This window comes from Rhyacophila brunnea, unplaced genomic scaffold (assembly GCF_057557595.1).
Source record: "Rhyacophila brunnea isolate RB1 unplaced genomic scaffold, BYU_Rbru_1.0 scaffold_2, whole genome shotgun sequence".
Lineage (NCBI taxonomy): Eukaryota > Metazoa > Arthropoda > Insecta > Trichoptera > Rhyacophilidae > Rhyacophila > Rhyacophila brunnea.
The window spans coordinates 36,449,417-36,465,345 of NW_028232859.1; the positions used below are offsets into that span (position 1 = coordinate 36,449,417).

The following is a 15,929-nucleotide window of genomic DNA, read 5'->3' on the forward strand; positions in this document are numbered from 1 at the left end:
AGTATTACAATAAAATATATAAATGTCTACATATTACATATTAGGTGTACATATGCTGACATATTTAGTACACATGTAATTAATATAATTATAAACATGTATGGTAGGTATTACATTTTAAATATCACTGATTAAAATGTCATAATAATAACAATATTATAAGATTACAAAAATACTTCTACATGTATAGAAAAAACTTTTGCTAATAATATTTGAAAATTGGTTTGCAAGGAAAGTTAGCAATGTTCGAATGTATAAGTGAAATATGTATGCTTAAACGTTTATTTAAAAAAACATAAAAATGTTTAAATATTGTTAATGTTTAAATATTGTAAATATGTTTGAGTGGCCCAGAGTCATAACTCACATATTCAAAAAATCGAGTTTTGAGATAATCACAAAAAACCACCAGACCACTATTTTTGTAATTATTTAAGGCTTATACCTCAGCTGTGGCATGGTCTAAAAATATCGTAACTATGCGACGTGCGGATTGTGCTAAAGACGCGTTCCGAATGGAACTTTGTCATATTCTTACGACGCCATCATAAAAAAAATCGATGTGCTCCTACCTCGAATGCCGCTCGGCGATTGGCGATGAATGCGAAATTTCGTCCCACCTATTGTTGAAAATTATTTGCCGTTTCACTTATGTATGATGCCCTTAATGAGCGAGTGAGTCGATTTACATTATTTTTTAAAAATATATATTGTAGTCGTAAGGCTGCAGACACACTGCATACTATGAGAAATAGAGCTCCCTGATTCGTTAGAAAGGCCTTGATGACAGAACTTTACAGAATTCAGAACGTTTTGACATCAATAGTCAACTTTGTCAAGCATTTTCACATAGCTTAAAGTGACTTTTGATTGCCAACTAATTTTCTTTATACAGATTAATGCCTTTAGAACCACTTGGTGTATATAACTCAAAAATGACAAAATTGCAAAATGTGAGTTATGACTCTAGGCGACTCATTTATCAATAACACAAATTACCGCAGAATTGTTACTTTGGAGGAATAGGTATTGATGTTACAATAATTACACAGAAAGGATTTAACTCTGTACAAGTTAATCAATACATACTATGATAATATTGAAGGTATCGTTATATTACAAAAAAACACATTGTAGGGGAACACAAAATATCATTACATGTTTGTTATAAATTCACTAGAGAATCAAGAATATTAAAAGCTTTCCATAACAATCAATAGTTGCAATTATTAATAAAAATACTAATGTTTCATATGAGGTGTCTAATGAAAAAACTGAAGTCTACATGGAGTCAGTCTAACAAAAAATTATGTCCATATTCTATGTGAAATTTCACACAATATATTATATAATGGTCTATAATTTCTAAAACGCGCCAAAATCACATGAAAAAAATGGTAAACCGATTTACAGAAACTGATTATTTAAAATATACAATAGAGATGATGTTGATATGTCTGAATTTTATTTTTCATATCCATATTGTTCTAGTTTTAAAATAAAATACGAACAAAGAAACTAACATTAAAACCAATCAGGTACGTAGTCATGTCTGAGGCACAAAAAAGTAATTTCCCAGTAATATTGAGTTGTGGACTTATCAGTTTTTGTATTAGACACCTCATATATTTTATTCCTCATCCTCGACATTTAAACCAGGAACAATTTCTTCTGCATATAAAATTTAAGGAAGTGAAATCATTTACATGTGTTTATCATCTTAACATGTGGCTCAGTAATACGGTTTTGTAACTTAGGCGGGCATTATATTTTTTAGAAATGTGTATGTATATTATTAGGTATATGAATTTATATGGTAGGTACAAAGATTATTTCAGTCAATAAAAAGCAATGTTAAGAAGAAATTAAGATATTTTTTCATTTTATTAATACTAATTACGTATAATTCTTCGATGACGTGAGTATGGTGTTATGAAATCAATTGAGAATATAATGAGATATGTACAAATCAATAGAGATAAACTTAACTACAGAAAATGGCATTTAGGTTCATTTTATAAATTAAGATTGGCTAATTAATCTACTGTTATACTAATGTACTTGGGCTTAATCGACTATCTTGCATTATATTTATATATATAATATCAGCAGAGGATTCAATCATAATTATTATAAATAAGATGTAATAGGTTACAAAAGAAACAGAAAAGAATAGAATTCTCCTCATAATAATGTGGTTGATTATAATAAAGAAATTAGTCATTAAGTAGGCATAGTAAAGATAGTCTTCAAAACAAAACATTATCAATTCATTATTGAGCATTAAAATAATTCATATGATTTTTATATACCTAAGTTATTAATGATTAATACATATTATATAATTTATAAGTGTGGGTAAACAGTTCGCAGTAGTCTTGTAAGAAAATAAGATTTTTTAATCTCACCTATGTGTAGACATTAAAGGACGAAGTATAATGGGAGGGAGGAGTGGTTATTACTTTTCACCAGGGTTATGTGATGTGTATTTGTATCGACATGATTACAATTTATATAATTAGTTACGATTTACTATCTATTATAATTTCATTAAAATAACTATCTATACATTTGTAAATAACATACTGATGGCCGGTGGCTATTCAACTACATACATACATACAATTGTATAAAAAAATCACTATATTTCATTTCGTACATCGGATTCACATTACTAAAGCATAATATATTATTGGAAACTTTAGTATTTTTAACATTTTACTAATTCAAAATTAAAATGACCTTACATTGATAATAAAGTATGTAAGAGTCTTCCACATAATTTATTGTATTGTAAAATTTCCTTTTCATCTCATTTGTGTAGGTTCAAACACCAACAGGTTTTAAATGTAAGCAATCTAGTCGTGATCATACCAGATGAAAAATAAGGAAGTTGGATAACATCGCCACTATGGCATTCAATCCATTTTAAATTTTGTAAAACTATGAGTTAACATCAGTACTGATTATTTCATTAATTAAATTATTTTTATTTACAATGCTGGTGACTTAGTTTTCTTAATCGGGTTTCGTAAGACTAGAGTGCTCTCTGCAGAGATGATAGGCAACTCATTTTTACAGTGGTAGACAATCAAATGAGACACACTCTCAAATACACGGTCCTTAGTCCTAACCTGAAAAATACATAACATTAGTAAGATACTTAGCGGAATTATTGTTTCAGATGCATTTGCATAAGTTGTCGGTAATCAATATGGATAAAATCTCTGAAGCTAGTAGGATTAATAAAGATTTTCATACCACCCCTTCCGGATCAATCAAGAGTAGATGTTTCCGAGAGTTTTGTTGGACACCAGTTAATACATATTGACCGGGAGAGCCTTGCGATTCTCTAACTAAAAAATCTCCATCATTGACGACCAACTGCAAAAATAAAAAAAAAGTAGGTAATTATTTAAATAATACATTCTGTTGGAGTTGCGGAGTCGAAACCTGAGAGTCAAAGAAATGGACCATCAGTAGTAAATTTTCAATATTCGGCTGTGTCAGTGTACAATGAAAAACTCAATTGAGTAAAGAGTCCCAAGTCTAAAACGAGTCAATAAGCCAAGAGATCTTATAGCTACCATCAAACGCAGAAATGCTGCTACCTTGGACATAAATATTCTGCCATGATAAATATGATTTAAAAAGAAGGCAGCAGATGTGTAGGCAGAAAGAGATTGTCTTGGTTACAAAACTTCTGTAAGTGGTTTAATGGCTTAAGTCAGTGGTCGGCAAACCGCGGCTCGCGAGCCACATGCGGCTCTTTGGCCCCATGAGTGCGGCTCTGACACAAATTCTATCTGCCATATTTGACACGGCTACAAAGAAGAAGCAAAGAAAATGGAAGAGGAAAACCGTAAATGTAAAGTTGAATGGACCGAGACTTTCGCGTTTATTCAAAACTTAAATGGCTTACCACCGACCTGTATTATGTGTCGGGTAAAATTGGCGCATTCAAATTTAGAGAGACACTACAACTAAACACGCGTCATTTCGCACTAAATATTCTGTCGATGATGCAAGGAAGAAAGTAGTTGAGGAGAAGAGTCAAGAAAAATCAAGTTCTGTATTTAATTAGGTACTGAATACAATCTTTTAATGTTAAATGTTAATATTGCAAGTTTTGTGGCTAGTAAAAAGATTTCTAAGAGAGGAAATCAAGAGTAAATTGAGAAATTGATTTATTGATGAGAACCTGGAATTGTGCTTAAAATTAAAAACAACAGCATACGAACCTGACGTACCCAAACTTTCCAAGGAGATATAAGGCCATTATTCACATTGAGTGTTTGTCAGTCATTGTCATGATTCAATTTTATGGATACCTAGCTTACAATTTAATTTTTATTAATAAATAAGATCATTGTTACGTATGCTATTCAGTTTTATTCAGTGTACCTACCTATAGTTTAATTAAGACTTAAAACTTTAACTAAATAAAGTTTATTAAGTAAATAAACAGTGTACCTCCTACCTACGTATATAATTTAAGTTTAAGAAATTTGGCTCTCTAAAGAAATCTCAATCGTTGTACCGTTGATATTTGGCTCTATTGACTAATGAGTTGGCGACCACTGGCTTAAGTCATCGGATGCTAAAGACACACCTAGCGAGTAATGATCAGGTGGCCATTCGATAATGTATTGTTTGTAGAAATAGAATGCGAAAAGTTTATCTTGGTGTACGGCAGATTGGTGTACAAAAATCACCTATCGCGTTTAGTTTAGTCCTTCCGCTCACCTTGAAAGCATTTGACATTTCTTATTTGTGTCTACTGTAAGCTATTTAGATGCATTAATAATGCAAAAAGTTTTGGAAAGTAATACATATTATGAGGAAGATTTTAATTTGTACTGCGAAGAAAAACGACAAAAAGAGCTTATTAGGCCATTAACAATGTTGACGAAAGAATCGGGGCGATAACATTTCAATGTTGTCATATAACTAAAAATATCCCAACTCAATGAGGAAAAAATGCGAAATGTAATTGTATTTTATATTTCTGTTTATCAAGAAAGTGGGGAATAATATCGTCTAATACTTCGATAACAATACGAGGGCCGCCACCAAGCCTCAAGTTAAACTTGTCGCATTCTAGTTACCTGTTCGGCATTTGCTCGGCTGACAGTGCCATGGAACCACGGTTCATTTTGTAAAATATTACGCTGTTCCACCGGGTTTAACTTTTCAATCGCAGTGGAAAAAGGTTCTAAAAGAAGAAAACCATAATTATGTTATGTTTAAATATGGCAAACAATAGAGTAAATGGTACACATAATAGTATAACACGATAGAGCTATGAAGCTAGAAATATTTATCTTTTAACTAATCGATAAACTATTGAAAAAAAAAACATATCTTAGAAAACTATCCCTTCGATGTAGAATTGAAGGTTTTCAAAACATTATTCTTTGTGTGGGTTTCTTATTCTAAAAATGCAGGATTTTGTAAATTATATAGATTTGCAAACTTCACAACCTAAAATACCACAAAAATTCAAGCACCAGGCACTAGTATTACTTAAACAAATGTAACCACTGAATAAATATTACTGCAATCAAGAAAGATAATTAATTATATTGAAATTTCAAAGCCAAATAAAACTGTGTGGGAAGTGCTGAAATAATATTATAAAATTAATTACCTACTGCATTTTTGTGATAATTAAAAATATTCTATGTGATGCCAGCGATGTAAGGAATTGTGAACTATTCAACAAAAATATGAATGATAATACAATGGAACTCCGATTTTAGGTACTCGAAGATATTTTTTTACTAGTATGTATTTGCGTGTAGTTTCTGCAGACCCGTTTAATTTTAGTACATTTCATTCCTGGTTTTACGTTTTTATTTCTCGTAATTTACATCTAAAATAATCTAAATTCGATTGAATTTACATTAAAATAAAAAATCAAATTTATTTGAACATAATATTAAATTCAATGCATGACATCATGCATGGCAGTTGCATGTGTGCATTCTATTCATAGAATTCTACAGTGCCAAATACTAAACTTACCCAATTGCGATTATATAAGTTTGTTGTTTTGTGTTATTTTTTTTTGGTATGCTGTTGAAATGTCTCAGCAAAGAAAGACATTGTCAGTTCAAAAGAAAAATAACATTCTCGAAAAGGTTAAATAAGCTGTTGACATAATATACTCCAAGCCAATTTGTTTGACTTTTATTAAAAAACAAATTTAAATAGGTATAAAATTTGTTTCCCTTTTTGTCAGTCCCTTCAAAAATGTATAATTGAGGTTTCACTGTATGTAGGTAGGTACCTATGTATTTGAAAGTTTTTTTTTGTATTTGGAGGTGTGCTAGAGGGTGATTAATATTATTACTTGTAATTTGTAATTGAGATATAAATATAATTTGATATTGTCAAAGAAAAAAAACTTACGCATGCCAAATACATCACGTGGAGGTTGGATAATGTTTGGGGTAGTAAGCAGAGAGGTGTCGTTGACATAGTTGTGCTCACGGAGAGGGGCTGAGGGGCCCGTGGGGGGTGGGCTACTCAGATCAATTAAGTTACCCGTACTTAAGCCTCCACTCAGACTGCACGCTAAGCTAGATGGCGCGCCTCGGGAGCTGTTTTTAAAGTTTTCATTTTCACAAATTAAAATATTCCAACAATTTAGTATCTTGTGAAGCCTTCGAGTGCGTACAATTGATTATAGAAATGCAATCATTTTGATAACACCCACCTGATTTAATGATACCCTGAAATAGTACATTATTGCAATAATGATACATATTAGTATCTTGGTAGGTGGACTTCTTTTAATATGTTGATATGTCAAAGTTGTATGTGCAAGACAAGCATTGCAATCTACGAGGTTGAGCTACTCCAAAAGAGGGAGTAATGCAAATTTCCTGTATAAGAATAATTGATGTTTCCCGGATGTTTTTTAGTTTGGTTGAATTAGAAACAATAGCAAAAAATATTAATCTGTCGCTGCGATGTTTGTAAAAAAAAAATTAAAATGCCGACTTGGTGTTATGCAGTGTTATTTAAAATTTAAAACTTTTGTAGAAGTGTGAAATTATCCACAAATGAACTTGCAATGTGAAATGTCTTGAAGGTAAATCAATCATTCCGCTTTAGTAACCTTTTTTTCAGCTTCACTTGTATAAAGGCTCCATCTTCATAATAGGTTCTTTTTCAATATCTTTGATTATAATATAATAATTAATCATTTTTATGAAAGCTTTGTTGATGTTGTTAGATTATGAAAAATAAATAAATTTGAAACGATTTTATGGATAGTTTTGGGTGTATTTTCTACATAATGCAAGAATATTCTAAGAATAAATTTGATGGAATAAAATATATGACTAATAAGTATTCTAAATAAGCATACATTTGAAAAAGCGTATCTACGTAAAAATTATCACTATTACCATTACAGAGAAAAAAGCTCTATGTGACGTTTAACTTGCATAAAAAATTCTCTATTTTACAATAAGTCAATTTACCTTTCCGTAAACCACGATAGCTAAAATACAAAAGACTGTGATGAATTTTGGTAGATTATTAGGTTTAAGTAGGAATTATATTAATATTAGGCACAAAATAGCCGCTAGATAAATTCAATGTCAACCGAGAATGAAGTAATATTACATTTACATAATCGAAATAAGCTAAATAACTTGTGTTACATTAACAATTAAAGTATGCAGAGATATTTAAGCATAAATGATTTGTTTTTACCTGTGAGTATTATTGGTTGGAAGCGGGGGCACAGGTGGCGCCGATTCAGATGACGGTAGGTCGGGAGGCGTTTTCCCCGGAAGATCGTTGTAATATTCTTTTACTCCGTGACGGAAGCCGTGAAGGGTCTTTCTATGAAATCGATCATAATTTATATTATACAATAAATATTTAACATTATTTTGTATTAAATAAAAGTATATATAATATATAAATAAATAATAGGGATTGGAACGCTTGGCGAGCGCTTGTTTTAACTATTAATTTGCTGAGCCAAGTAACTATGGCTAAAGTGATTATTTATCAATGGTATTGAATGTTCGTCCTGGTGGAGCCTTCTATGATTTTCCTATGAAAATCGTTGAACCCTGGACTGTGTTCAGAGTTTGTATGAAAATTAGTGTTTCTAGTGGACCTTTAATTGAAATCACTATCATACGTTTAGGATCTATTTCAATAAAATAAGGGTCTCTGCAACATCTTTGTAATTTATGGTAGGGATGATTTCTGAGTGTAAATGGGTTCATCGAAAATTTAATAAAGGATACTGATCTATTTTACCACGTTTTTATTAGCTCGTATTCTTGTTTGTCCAAGATTTGTATTGGACAATTAAAGATTTTTAACTATCTTTCCGACTATCTAGACATTTGAAACTTTTAGAATATATCAGAACACGACGACAATGCATTCTTTTAATACTTTTGGCCATTTTTAAGCAGAATTGAATTTATTTTGAGTTAATTCTGTTTTGTATGTTTCGGAAAAAAATCGTTAAAAGTACACCACACAAAGGGGGTCCTAGCAACTAAATTATTAATATATACATTCGTTACTATGGAAATCAATATGAAATGTCAAAATGACATTTCAGTATTCTATATTTATTCAGTATTTCTATCAAGTACAAAAAAAAGTTTTTATTAATACATAGCATTGTCAAGTTTATATGATTCAACAGAAAATTTAAAAACTTGGCATATAAAAAGTTCTTTTTATTCTAGCTCTAGATTGTATGTAAGGTTTACTAAATGGTGTACAGTTAATGATAAAAAAAATATGTGAAGACTTACGCTACATTTGAAGGTTTTGTGAGAAATTCCTTGAAGCGTAACTCAAAAGCTTGGCCGATCGTTGATATTACATCTTGGGCAAGGCCTCCCCCGCATTCCACTACATAGCACGCTCTCCAGTTATGAATATTTTTTGCCACATATGCTACAAAGTCCAAGGTATCCTAGAAATCACCGAAAAATATTGAGCAAAAACAATATATAAGGCAGGAAAGAAAGAAAGTATTTTATTAAAAAAGCCCAGACCCAATGCATATAAAATGTTTGAAGACAAATTATACTACAGTTTGTAAACTTTTGCTGTGAAGTACATGCAGAATCATTTGTTTGAATCTCAATGCATGTTCATACCTGCAAACATTATCAGCAATTTACATGTATTTTACGTGGATATGCCACGTGTATATTATATATTTTTTTTTTAACTTTAATCAAAATAACATTTTACAAGACCACGTGTTGCTACTTCTAGCGAAACTGTCAATTTTTTCCCTGAATATGGTTACACCTGCTTGTTTGTTACTACATTTAAGTACAGTAGGCGCTCGGTAATCCGGCACCCATATTTTTTCACCTATGCACAGATTGTCGGAAATGCCGGATTATTGGATTTTTATAGGAAATAATTCTATCACAGATCGGGTCGGGCACCGAACTGCCAAGCAACGGCTCTCCGCTCTGTAATCCGGTAGTTTAAAAAACCTGCCGGATTATAGAGCAGGAGAGCTGAGTTGCAAAATGCCGGACTATTGGACGTGCCGGATTGGTGGACGCCGGATTACCGAGCGCCTACTGAACTAATATTTTTCATAAAAATATTTTTTTATATAAATGTTTGTAAATAATTTTTATATGACTGAGGATGTCAGCGGAGAAGTGGAGTAGGCATGAAATTAACAATTTGAGATAAACATGTTTATAGCATAGCTTTGTGAAGAGGGTTTCATCACATTAATTTAGTGTTTCCAAACCACATCCGATTATTATGTCCATTATTAGATATTTAGCTGGGTTGCCACTCTTCTCCATTGATTGATCGAGTCACTCAATAAATTAGTATTAGTTAAAATAGTGATTCACAAACAGAAAAATAAATGAGCATACATTTCAGTAATCCATTGCTTAGGAGTTATTCATGAATGACACAAGCTAAGAGGCGGTAAAGCGCGAATCAAATTGAGGTGCATGTCATGATGCATGTTGCCTACTGTCACGTTGTCGCGGTGACAAATTTAGTCTATGGTTTTGTCATTTTGCAGAAAATTTTGAACCATTACTATCTCTGTAAATTCACATGAAGAGTGCCTACTATAATATATTAGTAATTTGAATTATTATTAATTATGCATGCTAATTTCAATTAATGTTAACAGTTTTTACGTGTGCGTACGTTAAAATACTTGCGGCATGACATCCATAGATAATATTTTGAACAGAACCCAACCTGCAGACCATAGATAATAGACAACATTCTTATTGAAAATACATAGTGCTAATAGCTAAAAACAAAAAAACTTGATTTTGACATGACATTCAAAAAGTGTAGGCATGTGGAATATAATAAAAACGTTAAAAACATCATACAGGTGTTGACACCGTGCAGTTCAACGTGAGGTGACCCCTCAAAGTTGTTTTAGTGATTTCGGTAGATTTCTCAAACTGATAATGTTTGTTTAAAGGTTCAAAATGTGCTACAGGATGGGAGCATCAGTCTGATAACATTTTAAACACCAAGAACAACGATATTACACACATTTTTCCCGTAGCGGCAGCTTACTGTGACTTCACGTGATAGTCGGCGACATGCACCTCAATTTGGTTCGCGCTTAAGAGGTCTAATAAATTATAATGTGATGATTTGCAACGGGGGGTAGGGTTGACATCATAAAACTGCCAAAACATAAACACATTTATTTCTGAGAATAAAATATTCAATGAGAACATTATACTGACATATAATACTATTAACGAATGTGGGGTGGGGGTCGTTTGAAAACATTTAATGGACGATCTATTTAATAATGTAATACATACTGTGTCACCACCAGAGGCAAAAGATATTCTTGGCATGTCGTGTCTAGCTATTACTTCCCCTCTTTCCAATGTGCTCAGTGAGAGACTTTTACTTGATATGGTTAAGGAGACATTTGCTCCCGCATGGTCTATACGGGGCTTGTCTGCGATTGCTCGAGACACTCTTTTGTCTACTTTGCGCTTTTTGTCAGCATTTTTTAAGCCAACTGCTTCACACACTCGATTAATGCATTCTCTAAAAAAAATAACATTCAGGATACAGTAACTGAAAATATATAATAGTTTGAATTGAGAAAGAGTTATATATTATAATTAATTTAGGTAGTTTATGTGTGATTAACACATTCACAGACACATGTTAGTGATATGAATATGTGTATTAAATAAGGCACTAAGTGCCAAAAAGTAGTATTGCCTGTAGTTACAAAATACCAAGTCATTGCAGTAAAATTTCATGAAGCAGACCTTTTGAAAAATGTAGTTTTACAGTGTGAAGCAATCACGGCAGCTTCTATAATTTTAGGTATTAAGAACTTGCAAGTGTCAACACACCATCGTCAACTATCTTATATTGAATGCCGTTGACCACTGCAGTGCTACTTACACCATTATAAATAAAACACGCCAACGGGACTTACAACGTCGACAGGTTTAATTATTTTGCTGTATTTTTTTGACTTGCTTGAGGCACTTAGACTATAGTTGAAGTTATTGGCGTTGGTATGTAGAACATTTTTCTATAAAAATGTCAGTTTTTATTTTTTTGGTACTTAGCGCCTTAATTAATACACGTATTCATATTATGACACATATTAAAATTAAAATTTTCGATTTAGATAATATATCATCTCTGTTCTGGCAGAACACACTAACTGGAGAATACTAGTTTTGAGTAATTTGACCTTGACGTTGTTAAAATGTTTGAAATGGTCTATCATGTGAGTTTATTAAGTAATCATAAAAAGGATGACTTTAAAATAAAGACTGTTTATTTATTAAGAAGGTTTCCAGACGGTAAAGTTTGAAATAAGGTACATTTTGGTAAAACTAACTCAATATGTCATTTTTTCGAATTAGTGTCTTCTGCCAGAACAGTGACGATATATAGAAATGAGTTTGAAGATACGACACTATCTAATGAAAATATGTTCACACCGTGACACAAGTCACATGGAATATTGTTTTAATCCAAAATATGACTTCCATAAACGTCGTGTCGTATTCCGTTCCACAGTACAGGACGTCAATGGACGTCCTGTCATATCACATCTCACAAAATACAATGTCTATAGACGCCATGTCCGCGAATGTGTTAATAGACTGAAGTATATTATGATTATTTATATAACACGAGGATAAACTATTCTGTTAATTGAACTGAAATTGAACGTAGTTATGCAGAATGTAGCCAGTCCACAATAATGTCGAGCTGAGATAATGGGACTTTAACAACATGATATTAAAATTGTATGTAAAATAGTATTTTATTTCAAGAACAATTTTTTTTGCAGCTTGGCTATTTTCAGCAGAACGTAGAGAAAACCTTCTCGCATCTGATCTATATCATATTTATTTAATTTTTTGTGGACTGGCTACTTTCTGCATACCTATGTCAAATTGTTGAATAGTAACAAAATGATTTCAAAGTTAATGATAACATCTGTAATCTTGTGATACAATAATTGAGTTGTGGTAAGTAATATAAGAGTAGGTACCTGTTTGTTACATGTTCGCTTTAAGATAAAAATTAAAAAACATGTTTGATGGTTTATCTACCACACTGGCAACGGTTTGAGGTTAATAATCATTTATGAATAGCATTGAACATAATTACAGAAAAAACACTTCTTATATAATATAATATATACTTATTTAAATATTAGTATTTCCTAGAATACCTGATATTGAGATTTACTTATTTTGTAAAATTTATAGATACAGTTTTACTTACTTTGCTACCAAAGATCTTCTTTCAAAATCCAAACTTTTCATAGACGTAGTTACTTCCAGACAACCGATGTACTGTAAAAATATTTGATTTAATTCAGATTACATTTATATTGTGTGAATATCACATTGATTACAATTATTGGGACCAAAAATCAAGCCAAAACCTAACACAACAACCACAAAAATGAAATGGTGTACTATAAAATTACCGATTTATTTATAATTATTAATAAATTAACATATTTGTTTTATACCCGAACTGCATAAGTGATGCCATCCTTGGAGACCAATAAATCTGGGTGCAACCAGCCTCTAGCTGGTTTTGCGATGAATGAAGCATTTTCAGACATTTTTGATTATGCTAGATGCACGCGGAAATGAGAAATAATCACATCTTAAATTCAATGTTACCATCAGGACGTACTCACAATACACGTCTATCTTGATATTGATAACAATTTACACCCTACGCACATGAGTCACGCCGTACACACATTATTGACAATTAAACATTCCCAACTGAACGGAAGTGGTATTAAATTTGTTCGTGATGTGAGTGTGTACTTTTTTTATGTCAGAAGATAAACTATTTATAATACTAGGTATAAAATAGAATACTATGCGGATGCGAAAGGGAGTATAAGCAACAAAAAACTTATTTTTTAGGACTGTCATGTAAATTTGACATTTGACACACCAACACCAACAACGTTGCCGGAATGTCCACTCCACTCACGTAAACTAAGTCATACCAATGAAAATATTTTCCTTATTAATTTCGCGATTAAACTTAAACATATTGGATACTTAAACCGCTATTTTAACATTGACGTATTTACCTATACAATGTCTACGTCTGCACTCTACGTTAACATTCATCATGAAGTAAGAAGATTTAATATTATTAAAAACTGAAACATATTAGTAAAAAAGTTAAATAATGAATTCAGAAATCATATATGTATTTTATTTAATGACTCGTAGACAATATTATGAAATACAAATAAGTTGTATAAATGTAAAGCTTTTCGATACTGTCATAAAGAACAAATAACTAAAATTTATAGTTACCTATGTAGTTATTAATATTAATTATAATCAGTCAAGTTTAAGTAGTAGGTACCTAATTAAAAATATTGAATAAAAAACTTTGATGATCCACATACGATTTGGTTTAAAAGTTATTTAACTCACGACATTGAATGCGTGCAAGAATTTAAATTCAATTACGGTTTAAGATACTTCTTATTTTTAAAAAAGTTTTATATTGCCATAATTTCTAATTTATAATATAAAATCTGCAACTTTTTTGTGTCATGTCCAATTATTTATTATCGCCTACTTTTGGTGGACCTATTTTGATACCTACGTAATAAAATAAATAATGTCGTGACGATACATACTTTTACAAAATTTTGTGGTGGTTTAATAGGTATTCTAAATCTGGGGCTTACATACGTGCTCTTCAAAAACTTGTTTTGTTAATTGTTACGCTATCAATATAAAACATTCAATAATGAGTAATAGATTTCGCATGAACGATTTCCAATAAGAAATGAAATACAAACATTGGTAGGTATCGTTGATTTTCAAGATAATGGAGCTAAACTTTGAATTAGATTGCATCGTTTTGCGCGAATGGCGGAGGGTGGATAGGGTATCGGGGCGTAAATCGAAGGCGGTTAGGGGGAGAAACATTCTAATTGCCAGCTTAATAATTGTTCGGATTGGCAAAAAGAGCTAAAAAAAAATTGACTGCTTTTCCAAGAAAAAAAAACCGTGGAGAGAATGCGTCCATGATACAACTACAAAAGGATAATACATAGTCGGGCAAATTTTATTGATTTTATTATACAGTTCAGGAATAAATTACATATAGTTTCACTTAATTGTCGATTGAGCAAAAAAGAATTTTTCACGGGGAGTTTAAATATTCAATGGAGATTTAATTCTAATTAAAACGCATATTATTTATTCTATCGGTATAGTGCTTTAGGAAGATACACTAGTTCAAGTTTAGTACCTAGTACAAAAATAATATAATCGATCGTGATAATCAGGCGAACCAATATTGTAATTATTACTATTACTTATCTACTTTTCAATCAAAATTTTGTCAATTTTGAAACATAAACAGAACCAAATCACCAAAGACAAGGATGCGTGAGGTCACGTGATTCGAATCAATGTGAGCACACATTACGGTAAGTTTACATGTTAGAACTACTAGGACATTCAATAATAAAAGCTGGCAACCTACAAAAACATTTGTCAATTTACTTATAATTTGGAGCACGTGATTTTGTTGGTGTTGGGTGGTAGTGGTTATACGAGTGAGGTGACTACTGATGCATTTTGGCATATTTTGTTAACTGACATATCCATTTTTGATTGAAAATGTGCTATGGGATGGGAGACATAAAACAACATTGGATACTTTTTACCAGCGGCGCGATCATACCTCACGTACGTTCACGTGACGTAATCGTAATATGTTTCTAGCATAATATGAAGATGCGTTCGACCCTGTAAATGTAGAAAGCGATCGACGCGGTATATCTGCGCGGGGTATAGAAAATAAATTCAGAAAATAAAAATATTTTTCGTGTGTGAGGTGACTTCAGTGTGATACCTACATAACATTTCAAGAGTAAAACTACACTGCACATTATTTGGCCGTTTTGACGTAATAAAAGTTTGTTTTTGGCCTTAATTTTTTTCGTGTTGTTGAGGTTCAACAATTTATTATTTATAGGCACATCCTGAAGCGGGCCCCCAGGCTAGGATGTTTTGGCGGCCCCCCCTACATATCGCTAAGGGAGAAGGCAGTGTAACGCACTGCAGTAGTGTTTTCTAAATGGCGTACGCGATAAAATTAAAGTGTATTTTTTAGCGATTTTTTGTAGTTTTAATATGTACATTTATTAGAATTATGGAGTTGTCGAGTATCGGCACAGTTAAAAATTGCATCGTAAAACCAAATTTTTTTAAATTATTAATATTATTGAAGTAAAATAGCGCTGCAGGCGACTTTTTTTTAACTATTAGAGCACATTTGTGATCTGTGTTTGTCTCACTTATCTGGTTGACTCGTCACGCCGGGCCCTTTCTGAGCCCGGGCCCCCAGGCTAGAGCCCTGTCAGC

The 15,929-nt window shown here is 31.9% G+C and overlaps 1 protein-coding gene across 1 annotated transcript; it reads right to left on the reverse strand.

The window, feature by feature from the left end:
* Positions 1 to 2,747: 2,747 nt before the first annotated feature.
* On the reverse strand, positions 2,748 to 13,528 carry Shc (SHC-adaptor protein). Its single transcript, XM_085947145.1, has 9 exons — positions 13,040 to 13,528; positions 12,787 to 12,857; positions 10,836 to 11,070; positions 8,802 to 8,965; positions 7,729 to 7,860; positions 6,415 to 6,605; positions 5,109 to 5,215; positions 3,262 to 3,384; positions 2,748 to 3,134 (listed from the first exon to the last, which is right to left on the reverse strand). Exons 1-9 carry the CDS (start codon positions 13,133 to 13,135, stop codon positions 2,994 to 2,996), a joined length of 1,260 nt encoding a protein of 419 aa, XP_085803271.1. The 5' UTR covers positions 13,136 to 13,528; the 3' UTR covers positions 2,748 to 2,993.
* Positions 13,529 to 15,929: the final 2,401 nt, after the last annotated feature.